Here is a 14,488-nt window from a genome sequence, read left to right as displayed (position 1 = left end):
AATTCATCAAAACATTTAGAGACCTACAAATCGACACTTCTGTATAGTCAACGAACAGAACAGGAATTAATCATAATGGAGGTAAAAAGGGAAAAGAAACATACACAGTGAGGGGGGGGGGGAAGGGGCGTGGGGGGGGATTCCGAATTTACACATTACTGAAAGTATCTGGTGTTTACTTTAGAGAGAGGATTTCATAATCCTCCTTGAATTCGGTGAGAAGACGACTCCCATATAGAATCAGAATCCATCTTTATTGTCAAATCACATTACAAGTAAGGTGGGTGAAAAACGTGGTATATACTATGACATTTGTGGGCGAATAATATATAAAAGGTTATGAATGTACGAGTATAAATGACTATTTTTTTTTATTTTTTTTTTGCGGCTTACGCCTTTTATTGATTTTTTTTGAAGGGACAGACAGTAGGCTGACAGGAAACGGGAGAGAGATGGGGGGATGACATGCAGTAAAGGCCGTGTCGGGCTCGGGAGTCGAACCCGCGGCACACTGCGACTGGATTACCAGTCAGGTGCCCAGACCGTTACGCCACGGCCTGGGCCTAGTATAAATGACTATTAACCCTATTATAACCCTATTACTTTCTTTCACATGTCTTCCAAATCATAGCGCAGCGCGCTACGAGCTTGTAGGTCTGCTATTTTTGAATAATCGAAGAACGACTGACATAGAAACATCGCTTTTTCAGAAAACTGTCAGGATGTAGAAGACATTTTTTTAAATCTGATCTCAGGTCAGAATGTGTTAAATACGTGTATCTCTGTGTTCTCCAGACCGGGTCAGGTCAGAATGGGTTAAATACGTGTATCTCTGTGTTCTCCAGACCGGGTCAACTTCGCCGTCTCAGCGGCCCATTGGCAGCAGGCCCAGGTGGAGGTGGTAGAGGCAGAGGACTCAACCTGCTCAGGTGTGTGTGTGTGTGTGTGGGGAACCACCTGGTACCGTTGTGTGTGTGTGTGTGTGTGTGGAACCACCTGGTACCGTTGTGTGTGTGTGTGTGTGTGTGTAACCACCTGGTACCGTTGTGTGTGTGTGTGTGTGTGTGGAACCACCTGGTACCGTTGTGTGTGTGTGTGTGTGTGTGGAACCACCTGGTACCGTTGTGTGTGTGTGTGTGGAACCACCTGGTACCGTTGTGTGTGCAGTGATGCAAATATAGCCTGCATCCTTAGGGCCGATTCATACTCGCTGTAGAGCCTACAATGTGACGTCATTTGGCTCTGTAGAGCCTACAATGTGACGTCATCTGGCTCTGTAGAGCCTACAATGTGACGTCATTTGGCTCTGTAGAGCCTACAATGTGACGTCATTTGGCTCTGTAGAGCCTACAATGTGACGTCATTTGGCTCTGTAGAGCCTACAATGTGACGTCATTTGGCTCTGTAGAGCCTACAATGTGACGTCATTTGGCTCTGTAGAGCCTACAATGTGACGTCATTTGGCTCTGTAGAGCCTACAATGTGACGTCATTTGGCTCTGTAGAGCCTACAATGTGACGTCATTCATAAGCAAGTTATCAGTCTGAATTGATACTGGGGACAAAAAAATGGTATTGGTACATCACTAATTATTTGTATTAATTCCAAAAACGGGTGGTCTCTGTGCATATGAGCTGTAGTCCAGGGCTTTCAGAAGGTGATTTATAATAATGAGGAAAATGACACTGGAACAGTTTCCAGTGTTTATTTCTGTGGACAAACCCCAACGACTCATTAAAAGTTTGAACTTTGCCCTCCTCCTCACCCACTTGTAGACGAGCTAAGAGCTCTTATCTATTGAGTATCGCAGTCCCGCCCCCTCGAGAGACCCGGAAAAGAAATCGCCGTTCATTTTCCTCATAGGCATTTCTTAAAGTATTTATTTAAAGACGGTTACGCCGCGGACAAAGCCAACTCAGATCGTGACAAATCATGACAATGAACACAATATTTTGGGCCGATCAAATCATTAGAAAGAAGAAAATAAAGGCAGGAGACAACACTATTTGTTTTGTTTTTCTTCTTATAAATTATTTGATCGGCCCAAAACATTGTGTTCATTGTCATGATTTGTCACGTTCCGAGTTGGCTTTGTCCGCGGCGTAACCGTCTTTAAAAAAATGCTTTAAGAAATGGCTATCGGACAAATGCATTGAGATTTATTTCCTGGGCCACTCGTTGTTCTGAAAGGGGGAGGGACTGCGACGCTCTATAGTACCGATGTATCGGTCAATATCGCTTTGTGTACACTGACATTAACCCATGGCAGTAGCACAATATCAACAGATAAATGTTATCTGTTGATAAGCATACATTTTCGCGTTTGTTATGTGCAGCCCACCAAGCTGTACATTTTGAACATGTATTTCTTCTATTGAAGATGCATTTCCCCCCCCCTGGCACAACAGGGGGGAAGAATCAGCTAAATAATTGTTTTAAATATGGGTGTATACTCTATGTACCTGTACTTATCCTTAACATTTCTCCAATTGGTAAGAACTGTTCACAGCCACCAATACAATAATTACTAAGAGATGAATTGCTAAAAAACGTTTTTTTTGTACATGGATTATCATTCAAGAAGTTCCTCGCCCAGTTTCTGGTTGTTGAGGTGCATTCACACACACACCGGCCCTTTGGTTGGACTCGATCTCTTGCTAGTGTCTGGGTCGCCCTAATTAACAAATCAAAAGATAATTAACGACCCATCGAAACCCATTCATTCTGTGAAACTACAGTACTCATCAAGGTGATACCTGTTTATTCATGTCGGGGTTGAGCAGCTTTATGGGGCAATGGAGCCCAGGATGTAACACGACTGAAGGCACAACAAAACACTGGCATTTTCTGTACAAGATGCAATGATTAGCATTTAACTAAATGTAAACACAAGAATAGACAGGGAAACTGAGGACATGAATCGGTAAAACGTCGCCATTATTATTAGTATTTGATATATAATTGTCAGGGTGTGTTCATTAAGAGGTTAACGTCTGTCTTTCTGTCGTGTCTTAGACGTGGTCTCTCGGACATGGGAACTGGCGGCCCCCCCGCCAAGCAGAGAGACATCGAAGGAGCCCTGCTCAGGTAACGTGTGTGTGTGAGAGAGAGAGAACATGGAATATTTAACCCATTCTGACCGGGCACCCATTTTGGTGTTGGCATCGTGTCGTGCTTTAGCTATTTAAAAATAGCAGATCTACAAGCTCATATCGCGCCACCGAGTGGCGCGATACGAGCTTGTAGATCTGCTATTTTTGAAAAAAAATAACGACTGACATTTTTATAATCTGATCTCAGGTCAGAATGGGTTAATCATCAGACCAGTGTGTGTCCAGTGGAAACCTCGTATGAATCTGATCTCAGGTCAGAATGGGTTAGACTTGATGCAGCAGATCGACGAGCTCAAAACCAATCCCTTTGTGCCACGTTTGGAGCTTGTAGATCGGCTACAATGACGTCGTAGTATAATCAAGAACGGCGTTAATTTATTTTACGCCATGCCCCGATTACCAAGTAATGCAGGAACGCCTACAGAGTGGCAAAAGCCTTCTGGCCTTTACATCCAAACCCAGTCCTATCTGATTGACATCCAGATTCCAAACAGTAAAGTCCTTTGCCACTCCATGTATCAATTCATCATCACCTTTATTTATACTCGGGAGATACAGTCGAGGGCAAGCCCTCATTTTCAATGTAGCCGAGGTTACAGTCAAAGAAAATGCATCAAACATTTATACATCAGGATAAATTATGCATGCACATAGCCACATACCCTCTATTACAATGTTTAAATGGTAAAATGGTAAATGGTGCATTTATATAGCGCCTTTATCCAAGGCGCTTTACAGAGATTGTGCATTACATTCACCCATTCACACACACACATTCATACACCGATGGCAGCGGAAACCATGCAAGGCACCAACCAGCACATCGGGAGCAATTAGGGGTTCAGTGTCTTGCTCAAGGACACTTCGACAGTAACTCTGGGGGAGCCCGGGTTCGAACTGGCAACCTTACAGTTGCCATCCAGGCACTCTACCCCTGAGCCACCGCCGCCGAATGTTTACGTTTATAAGTGTTCAGATCTACATGGGGTTGAATTGAAGTTGATCTGTTGTGTTGTGTGACTTGTGGTGTTCAGGTTGGCCGGGGACCAGCGAGCCAGGAGAGACGTACGTCACGACAGCGACGCCGAGGACGATGACGATGTCAAAAAGGTACCGGAGAGGAAGAGAACTGATTGTAGTTCTTCGCCCATTCTGACTGGGAACCCATTTTGGTGTTATGCATTATGTTATGCTTTAGCTATTGAAAAAATAGCAGATCTACAAGCTCATATCGCGCCACCGAGTGGCGCGATACGAGCTTGTAGGTCTGCTATTTTTGAAAAATCGAGAAGAACGACTGACATTTTTAGAATCTGATCTCAGGTCAGAATGGGTAAATCAGACCAGTGTGTGTCCAGTGGAAACCTCGTATGAATCTGATCTCAGGTCAGAATGGGTTAATCAGACCAGTGTGTGTCCAGTGGAAACCTCGTATGAATCTGATCTCAGGTCAGATCTAGTACTTCCAGGCAGTTTGTTGACCTGTTTGTCTCCTGTGTGTGTGTGTGTGTGTGTGTGTGTGTCAGCCGGCGTTGCAGTCGTCAGTGGTAGCTACCTCCAAGGAGAGAACACGCCGAGACCTCATCCAGGACCAGACCATGGACGAGAAGGGCAAGCAGAGGTACTGTAGACCGCTCTTAACTCTTTCAGCGACACCTGGTGGTCACCAGTTTAGGCTCTGAGTGCCAATTCTCCCATTATAAAGAAAGAAAGAGAATTTGTAATTATATTATGCATGTAATGTGCATGTCATCACCTGTACACCAGATTAGAGGAATTTTCAAAATATGGATACAAAATTAAAAAAAAAAGAATTCCAAAGGGAGCACGTCTTGTCAAAAATAGCAGACCTACAAGCTCGTAGCGCAACCACTCGGTGGCGCGCTATGAGCTTGTAGATCTGCTATTTTTCAATAGCTAAAGCATGACATGATGCCAACACCAAAATGGGTTCCCGTTCAGAATGGGTTAATAGGGGATTCACTCTTGAGACGGACTTAGTCCGATTGAATTCCAACCGTTCCCGAATACGGTTGCCTGGTGTTCCCCGCTCAGGGATTAAGGCCCTAGACCCGTAGGTCTAGGGCTCTAGGCCTTATGTAGCTCTGTCACGGTTACACATTTTAATTGTCTCACAAATCTGTTGTAAACATGTGTTGTGTTGTAATAAACATGTGTTGTGTTGTAATAAACATGTGTTGTGTTGTTTTGTTGCTCCCAGGAATCGGCGTATGTTCGGCCTGCTGATGGGAACCCTGCAGAAGTTCAAACAGGAGTCCAACGTCGCTACAGACAGAGTGAGTAATGCTGATAAATACAGACAGAGTGAGTAATGCTGATAAATACAACAACCTTTAGACCGGGGGACGATTCTTCAAAATGTCTTCTGAATCCTGACAGTTTTCTGCTATGTTTCTGTCAGTGGTTTTCAAAATATTTCCATGTCAAAGACCCCCAAAGATTATATATAATCCCCATCTGAAAATATGTTGTTCCAGGCGACCTCCCCCCCAGAGGCAAATAGTTTAGTTAACAGTTTGACTGTTTTACACGCTTAACCCGCATTTGAATCAACCCCCCTTCACTGCCGAGATTGTTGTATTACCTTTAGAGCATACGCTGAATTATTTGGGCTTTTAATCCGTGAAAATCGAGCGAAAAAAGCTTCCCCCGTTTGTTATGAACGACCGCACCACCCGCCATCTTGGTGCACCCCGGAAGACGCAGCACAGGAGCCTCCTCCATGAGGCGTTGAACCCCATTCGTTTGCATTGGCCTCAATTTCCCAGAAGCCCTAGCAGCCCACAGCATGTGACGATTTCCGGTTTCGTCATCAAAACAAATGCATCTAGTCTCTATCTCCGCGGCGAAGACGGATTTTCTATTTATTTATTACATTACGGCGGATTAAACACATAAAACAAAAGGCGGGTCTGTCGTGTATGGCAGCGACAGTAACCTGGAGTAATCCATTCCTGGCACGGAAACTTAAACCTTTGATCGGAAAGAATATACATTCATAGATTTGCACCACATTTTCACGATTTCACGAAAAATACCAGACCTACAAAGGCTCGTACGAGCTTTGTAGATCTGCTATTTTTTTTTAGAGCGAACTCCCTGGAAATAAAAACGTCTGTGTTTCCGAGGCTAGTCTGGTGGTAACTCTTCCCTGGTTTCAGAAGCTAGTCTGGTGGTAACTCTTCCCTGGTTTCAGAGGCTAGTCTGGTGGTAACTCTTCCCTGGTTTCAGAGGCTAGTCTGGTGGTAACTCTTCCCTGGTGTCCGAGGCTAGTCTGGTGGTAACTCTTCCCTGGTTTCAGAGGCTAGTCTGGTGGTAACTCTTCCCTGGTTTCAGAGGCTAGTCTGGTGGTAACTCTTCCCTGGTTTCAGAGGCTAGTCTGGTGGTAACTCTTCCCTGGTGTCCGAGGCTAGTCTGGTGGTAACTCTTCCCTGGTTTCAGAGGCTAGTCTGGTGGTAACTCTTCCCTGGTTTCAGAGGCTAGTCTGGTGGTAACTCTTCCCTGGTTTCAGAGGCTAGTCTGGTGGTAACTCTTCCCTGGTTTCAGAGGCTAGTCTGGTGGTAACTCTTCCCTGGTTTCAGAGGCTAGTCTGGTGGTAACTCTTCCCTGGTTTCCGAGGCTAGTCTGGTGGTAACTCTTCCCTGGTTTCCTGAGGCTAGTCTGGTGGTAACTCTTCCCTGGTTTCTGAGGCTAGTCTGGTGGTAACTCTTCCCTGGTGTCCGAGGCTAGTCTGGTGGTAACTCTTCCCTGGTTTCAGAGGCTAGTCCGGTGGTAACTCTTCCCTGGTTTCAGAGGCTAGTCTGGTGGTAACTCTTCCCTGGTTTCCTGAGGCTAGTCTGGTGGTAACTCTTCCCTGGTTTCTGAGGCTAGTCTGGTGGTAACTCTTCCCTGGTTTCCTGAGGCTAGTCTGGTGGTAACTCTTCCCTGGTTTCCTGAGGCTAGTCTGGTGGTAACTCTTCCCTGGTTTCTGAGGCTAGTCTGGTGGTAACTCTTCCCTGGTTTCTGAGGCTAGTCTGGTGGTAACTCTTCCCTGGTTTCAGAGGCTAGTCTGGTGGTAACTCTTCCCTGGTTTCAGAGGCTAGTCTGGTGGTAACTCTTCCCTGGTTTCAGAGGCTAGTCTGGTGGTAACTCTTCCCTGGTTTCAGAGGCTAGTCTGGTGGTAACTCTTCACTGGTTTCCGAGGCTAGTCTGGTGGTAACTCTTCCCTGGTTTCCTGAGGCTAGTCCGGTGGTAACTCTTCCCTGGTTCTGGTGGTAACTCTTCCCTGGTTTCCTGAGGCTAGTCTGGTGGTAACTCTTCCCTGGTTTCAGAGGCTAGTCTGGTGGTAACTCTTCCCTGGTTTCCTGAGGCTAGTCCGGTGGTAACTCTTCCCTGGTTCTGGTGGTAACTCTTCCCTGGTTTCCTGAGGCTAGTCCGGTGGTAACTCTTCCCTGGTTCTGGTGGTAACTCTTCCCTGGTTTCCTGAGGCTAGTCCGGTGGTAACTCTTCCCTGGTTCTGGTGGTAACTCTTCCCTGGTTTCCTGAGGCTAGTCTGGTGGTAACTCTTCCCTGGTTTCCTGAGGCTAGTCCGGTGGTAACTCTTCCCTGGTTCTGGTGGTAACTCTTCCCTGGTTTCCTGAGGCTAGTCCGGTGGTAACTCTTCCCTGGTTCTGGTGGTAACTCTTCCCTGGTTTCCTGAGGCTAGTCCGGTGGTAACTCTTCCCTGGTTCTGGTGGTAACTCTTCCCTGGTTTCCTGAGGCTAGTCTGGTGGTAACTCTTCCCTGGTTTCAGAGGCTAGTCTGGTGGTAACTCTTCCCTGGTTTCCTGAGGCTAGTCTGGTGGTAACTCTTCCCTGGTTTCAGAGGCTAGTCTGGTGGTAACTCTTCCCTGGTTTCCTGAGGCTAGTCCGGTGGTAACTCTTCCCTGGTTCTTCCCCGACAGCAAAAGCGTCGTGTGGAGATCGAGCAGAAGCTGGAGGTTCAGGCTGAGACGGAGAAGAAGAGGGTGGAGAGTGAGAGGAGGGAGCTGTTTGAGGAGCGGAGATCCAAACAGACGGAGCTCAGGCTGCTGGAGCAGAAAGTGGAGCTGGCTCAACTGGTGAGTTCTGGAGCCCATTTTCCACCTGACACCAGATTCTACAAATGTCTTCTGAATCCTGACAGTTTTCTGAAAAAACCCCTATGTTTGTTTGTCAGTCGTTCTCAAACATTTTCATGTCGAGGACCCCCAAAAATGTATGTAATTGGCTGCCGACCCCCGTCTGAAAATATGCTGCTCCAGGGACACCCCAAAGAAGCAAAGATTTTAATTAAAAACGTTCGCTCTGAAAGAATATAGTTCTACATATAAATATGAGTGGACCAGCCACAGCACACACCTGGTCAGTAGTTCTAACCCAGAGCCATAGATATAGAGCACCGAAGTCTGACGTCACTTTCAGTAGAGGGCGTCTGTCCCCAGGTTCATGTATTTGTTTAGTTGCATTGAAATCCCCATTGAGGCGATTTGAGATCGCCTCATATAACAACTGTGTTTGAAAAATGAACATGTCACCCCGGCCGCTTCACTCATATGGATATGAAGAATCAACTGACTGAGAGAAAACGCTAATGTTACTGCTACTGAATTAGTTAGATTTTCGCTAGAAGCAGACTGTATCATATATGAGTGACTGACTGTTGCAAACGATACAGAGACACCTCCCTGACAATAACGCCGAGACAGCTTGTTTATTTTTGGACCACAACGCTTATAGTAGACGATATTAAGATCACCCCATGTTATTCTCCATAGAGAAATCACTTCCGCAAACCAGGGGAATCGTCGGGATGAGCGAGTTACGTCAGGACTTCGGTGCTCTATAGACAGAGTTACGCAAACTGCGTTCACTTCATGGGGCTTCAGTCCAATGGAGGCTCTCCTACATAGACTTCTATTGGTCACTTCATGGGGCTTCAGTCCAATGGAGGCTCTCCTACATAGACTTCTATTGGTCACTTCATGGGGCTTCAGTCCAATGGAGGCTCTCCTACATAGACTTCTATTGGTCACTTCATGGGGCTTCAGTCCAATGGAGGCTCTCCTACATAGACTTCTATTGGTCACTTCATGGGGCTTCAGTCCAATGGAGGCTCTCCTACATAGACTTCTATTGGTCACTTCATGGGGCTTCAGTCCAATGGAGGCTCTCCTACATAGACTTCTATTGGTCACTTCATGGGGCTTCAGTCCAATGGAGGCTCTCCTACATAGACTTCTATTGGTCACTTCATGGGGCTTCAGTCCAATGGAGGCTCTCCTACATAGACTACTATTGGTCACTTCATGGGGCTTCAGTCCAATGGAGGCTCTCCTACATAGACTCCTATTGGTCACTTCATGGGGCTTCAGTCCAATGGAGGCTCTCCTACATAGACTCCTATTGGTCACTTCATGGGGCTTCAGTCCAATGGAGGCTCTCCTACATAGACTCCTATTGGTCACTTCATGGGGCTTCAGTCCAATGGAGGCTCTCCTACATAGACTCCTATTGGTCACTTCATGGGGCTTCAGTCCAATGGAGGCTCTCCTACATAGACTCCTATTGAGAATGGGGACAACCAACTGGGACAAGTCCTGGACCGGAAGTAGGCAGAAATGCATTGGACTCCGGGCAACAGCCCAGCTTTAATGATCTTAAATCCCTTTATTTCAGATTGTTTTGTAGTAATATAGTACAACATAACCATTACAGAGACTGTAGTTATACAATTGTACAATACTTTAAAACAGTTGTCATGTTGCACACATGCTTTAAAATAGCTCTTATTTGCGCCGCCCTGGTTGAAAAAACGATGTATTTCCAACTCCAGCTCGTCTCAGTTCAGTTCAGGCTGCATGAACAGCGCTCGAGCGCTCTGTTTCTGCCCCCTCAATGTCCTAACTCTTCTATTAGATGGTTCTGGTTCTAACTAACCCATTCTGACCGGGCACCCATTTTGGTGTTAGCATCATGTCGTGCTTTAGCTATTGAAAAATAGCAGATCTACAAGCTCATATCGCGCCACCGAGTGGCGCGATACGAGCTTGTAGGTCTGCTATTTTTGAAAAATCGAAGAGCGACTGACATTTTTTAGAATCTGATCTCAGGTCAGAATGGGTTCATCAGACCAGTGTGTCCCCGGCGGAAACCTCGTATGAATCTGATCTCAGGTCAGAATGGGCTAACTAAACTAACCTCTCTCTGTTGCAGCAAGAGGAGTGGAACGGCCACAACACTCACCTGGTCAAGTACATCCGCACCAAGACCAAGCCTCACATCTTCTACGTTCCTGGGAAGATGTGCTCTGCGTCGCAGAAGCTCCTCACGGAGTCCACCAAGAAACTAAACGGTGAGCGAGCGACAGCGTTGTTTTTGGCAGCACATTTTGATTTTAGTTTTAGTCATAGTCTTTTGAATAGTTTCCATTTAGTTTTCGTCACCTGGAATGTCTTAGTGTTTAGTCTAGTTTTAGTCGACTAAATGTCACACGACTTTAGTCGACTAAATCTACAGTTGATTTAGTCGACTAAAATGTATCAATCTGTCAATCTGTCATTTCGACGGCATCAAGGCCCGACTAAAATACATTTTAGTCGGGCCTTGATGCCGTCAAAATGACAGATTTTACACTTGCTGATAATAGTCGATCTACAAGCCCACAACGCGTCGCAGCGCGACGCGTTGTGAGCTTGTAGATCGGCTATTTGCAACCAAGTGTAAATTCACTTATACTGGATCTCTTGTCCACTAGGGGGTGCATACTTAGTTTAGACTAGTCATTGGTTAGACATGGGTTAAGGTTAGGTTTAGTTTTTATTTCTTGACGAAATTGTCAGTATATTTAGTCTTAGTTTTAGTCATCATAGCTTAGTTTTCATTTAGTTTCTATTTCTGTCTCTGTGCAGCTGTAGTCTTAACTAACCTGTGTCTCTGTGCAGCTGTGTTTGAGGAGAGGCGCGAGGCGTTCGCCGAGCACCTCAACAAGATGGAGTCTCGGCCGCGAGGCCGCCAGCAGCAGCAGAACCAGAACCGCGAGGCCAACAACACCGCGTTGAAGACGGAGCAGCACCAGGAGGGTAAGCAGCCTCTAGGACTAGGACAGGTAGTCAAGGTGACGGGTAACATGGAGGAGGAAGAGGAGGAGGAGGAAGAGGAGGAGGAGGAGATGGAGGACGAGGCAGAGCAGGAGAGGAGTAGGAAGGAGAAGAAGGAGGCAGGGAGGGAGAGGATGGAGGTGGACAAGGAGGCAGGAAAGGAGAGGAAGGAGGCAGGAAAGGAGAGGAAGGAGCCGAAGGAGGCAGGAAAGGAGAGGACAGAGAAGAAGGAGGCAGGAAAGGAGAGGACAGAGAAGGAGGCAGGAAAGGAGAGGAAAGAGGCAGAGAAGGAGGGGGGAAAGGAGGTAGGAAAGGAGAGGAAGGAAAAGGATGCAGAGAAGGAAAGTGAGAAAGGAGGGGAGGAGGTGAAGGGGGAGGAGCAGCAGATGGAGGTCAGCGAACAGGCCAGTGAGACGAAGCAGGGGGAGGGGGAGGGGGAGGAGAACAGGCCAGCAGGAGGAGACGTAGAGATGGAGAGGAGCCAGGACTCCACAGACCTCCTCCAGGGGAAGGAAGCGGACCCCCAGGATGATGCCCCCCCACGGAACCCCCAGCCCAAAGCCCAGCCCGTGGTCGTCGTGATCCCCTTACTGGGGCGCGGGGAGGAAGCGGCATCGGAGGAGACCCCTGCAGCCCAGGAGGGGGTCTCCCCTCTCCTCTCCGCCGGCCCCACACCGGACCCTCAGCCCTTCCTCGTCCTCCCCGCCCTGCCCCCTGGGGGCCCCGCCGGCCCCACACCGGCCCCTCAGCCCTTCCCCAAACCGGCCCCTGAGCCCTTCCTCGTCCTCCCCGCCCTGCCCCCTGTGGGCCCAGAGGAGATGATGGAGGAGGAGACCACCACCACCACCTCCAACGGTCCTGGCCAGGACGCCTCCAACCTCGACCCCCTCCTCGCCCAGACCCAGACCCCCCCCGCCGCTGCAGAGCCCAGTCCCCCAAACGACCTCCTCCCCACCGTCCCCCCTGGTACCACCCCCGTCCCTGCCTCTAAGGCCCCGGGGCAGGAGCCAATAGCGGAGGTGGAGGAGGAGCAGAGCAGAGGGAGGAAGAAGGAGAAGAGTCGCAGCTCGTCGTCGTCCGGAGGCTCGTCCTCCTCGTCCTCCGGCTCCTCTTCTTCCTCCTCCTCGGGCTCCTCGCGCTCCTCTTCCTCCAGCTCCTCCTCTTCCTCCTCCTCGTCGGGGAGCGCCCGGAGAGGAGGAGGAGGGGGAGGGGGAGGAGGAGGAGGAGGAGACGCGGCCGGTGGCGGCGGCGGTGGGAACAAGCGACGACACCACAGCGACCGGCGCGGACGCGACCGCAACTCCTCCGAACGCCACCGCAAAAAGGGGGGAGGAGGAGGAGGAGGAGGAGGAGGAGGGTCTGAGAGGAGCGCTCGCCGTAAGAGAGGCAGCGGAGGAGGAGGAGGAGGAGGAGGAGGTGGGAGGGACTCTAAGAGCGGCAAGGAGAAGAGGAAGGGGAGGGGGCGGGGCTCCAGGGAGCGCAAGGACCGAGACCGCAAGGACAAGAGACGCTGACGTCTCTCTCTCTGTCTGTCGCTTCGCTCTGCCGTGGAACCCCATCCGTTTGGTCACCGACCGTCAGTGTGACGCGGCTTCATAACCAACGCAGTGACGATGACGCTCCAACGCATCCATTTAAAACGTCGCATGCTTTAGGCTGCAGACCCCCCCCCCCCCCCCCCCCCCCACACTCCCCATTTCATACGGTTTCCGTCTCTGACACACCAGTCTTATCTATTCCATAACGATCCTCCTCTTTATTGTTGATTTGACTCTGAGAGAGAGTTTACTGTCCTTCGGCTTCATAACACCATGTCCGCCACTATAGCGCCGTAACATTGTCCAACACAAAAACATGTTTTTTCTTTCTTTCTTTAAAAAAACAAAAAAAAAACTGGTAATTTGTCCCTGTTTTACTAACGGTGGGAAGTAATGAATGTCCTTGATTTTACCGATATTGACACTTATCTATGCTATCTGTTGATTCAGCAGGATTTCTGTGTTTTACTATGTTTGGGGGGGGGGGGGGGGGGGGGGGGGGGGGGGGGGGGGGACACAAAGGTAGGACATGTCAAAAGGTTGTCATTCTCGTCAAATGTCACACGGTTTCACCACGAGATTCAAATCTTTATCTGCCTCGTGTCATTCTCGGGAAGATGTTGATTAATCTGTATCTTGTATCTCTGGAAGGTGTTTAAGATGGCGAGGCTTCTCCAACGATTCGTTTCACTGCCGCCTTAAAAAATCTCCCCAACGCGTGCGTTCTGGCGAACAAACAGTCTTTTGGTTTAAAAGTGAGTCCAACGTATTTGATCTTCCTCCCAACATTTTATTATCATTTTTGTTTTTTCATTTTGAAGTTCTTTCTCGTGTCGCGGCGGAAACACCGGTGGGAATTAGATGTCTTGTCGTCTCCTTAACCGTTTCTTTGGGATTAATATACGGGCCGAATTGGTTGTGTTCGTACTCTGTAACGGATTGAGTCGTCGAGGTTTAGTTGGCGTCTTTAGTTGCTGTGAAATTTGTGCAAATGCCTCTGCAAGGTTTTTCATTGTCTGAGCAATGTGTCGCCTAGGCCTTCCTCCTTGTTCTAGGTAAGATGATGAAATGTACTGCGTTCTGGAAAGGATTATTCCCTTTTTTTTACCAATAAAAATTGGCTTAAAGTTGATCATAATGGCATTTGTCTTGTGTTTTCTTTGTTTTGTATGACTGTGTTCACCCGCTAGGTTTCAAGGTTGTACTTTGTTACTACTTGTGTGTATTTTCTGTCACATCACGATGTAGTAATTCAGAGCAATATCCCTACTATCTCCCAGACTCCCTCCACAGTCAGTCAGGAGTTCGAATGGATGTAGAATTATGCGCAGGGTGTAATTTGCATACAAATTATTTTAGGTGAGACACTACAGGTAAAAATGTCAACTAATAAGCTATCACAATGAAACTTCTCCCAGTTGATTGCTTGCAACTGAGTGGAGATTCTTTGTAAAATTCCAAAACTTTGTGAAGCCACCATTTTGAGACCGATACTTGACGACAACATATCACCTCATGCTGACTGTGGTTCGATCCAAATATGGTCATTCCCTTTTTACCAGCAACCAATCCATGACAATGGAGAGGGTGGATTTTCACCCACCAAAACGAGCTTTCATTGGCTAAAATAAACGTCTAAATGTGTATTTTGAATGTCTTTATTTTGCATTAGTTTGAAAGAAAACGTGTTTTAGGAAGCAAAAAATGGCACAATGTCAAAA

At 47.8% G+C, this 14,488-nt stretch overlaps 1 protein-coding gene across 2 annotated transcripts in view; it reads left to right on the top strand.

The window, feature by feature from the left end:
- The window catches only part of pnn (pinin, desmosome associated protein), a 14,726-nt gene extending 1,480 nt beyond the window's left edge, over positions 1-13,246 (top strand). Inside the window, exons 2-10 of one of the 2 annotated variants that reach the window (XM_083791510.1) lie at positions 846-929; positions 3,016-3,087; positions 4,148-4,223; positions 4,640-4,734; positions 5,335-5,410; positions 8,056-8,211; positions 10,346-10,484; positions 11,074-12,206; positions 12,237-13,246. In XM_083791510.1, coding sequence (XP_083647636.1) covers positions 846-929; positions 3,016-3,087; positions 4,148-4,223; positions 4,640-4,734; positions 5,335-5,410; positions 8,056-8,211; positions 10,346-10,484; positions 11,074-12,206; positions 12,237-12,743 — 2,338 coding nt within the window. In that variant the 3' untranslated portion in view covers positions 12,744-13,246. Of the gene's footprint in view, positions 1-845; positions 930-3,015; positions 3,088-4,147; positions 4,224-4,639; positions 4,735-5,334; positions 5,411-8,055; positions 8,212-10,345; positions 10,485-11,073 lie in introns of both variants that reach the window. The other variant, XM_083791509.1, reaches the window with a different exon arrangement.
- Positions 13,247-14,488: the final 1,242 nt, after the last annotated feature.

Source organism: Protomyctophum parallelum, assembly GCF_964188405.1.
Source record: "Protomyctophum parallelum genome assembly, chromosome: 20".
Taxonomy (NCBI): Eukaryota; Metazoa; Chordata; class Actinopteri; order Myctophiformes; family Myctophidae; genus Protomyctophum; species Protomyctophum parallelum.
The sequence above is the reverse complement of the archived record's forward strand: the minus strand, read 5'-3'. Positions and strand labels throughout refer to the sequence as shown.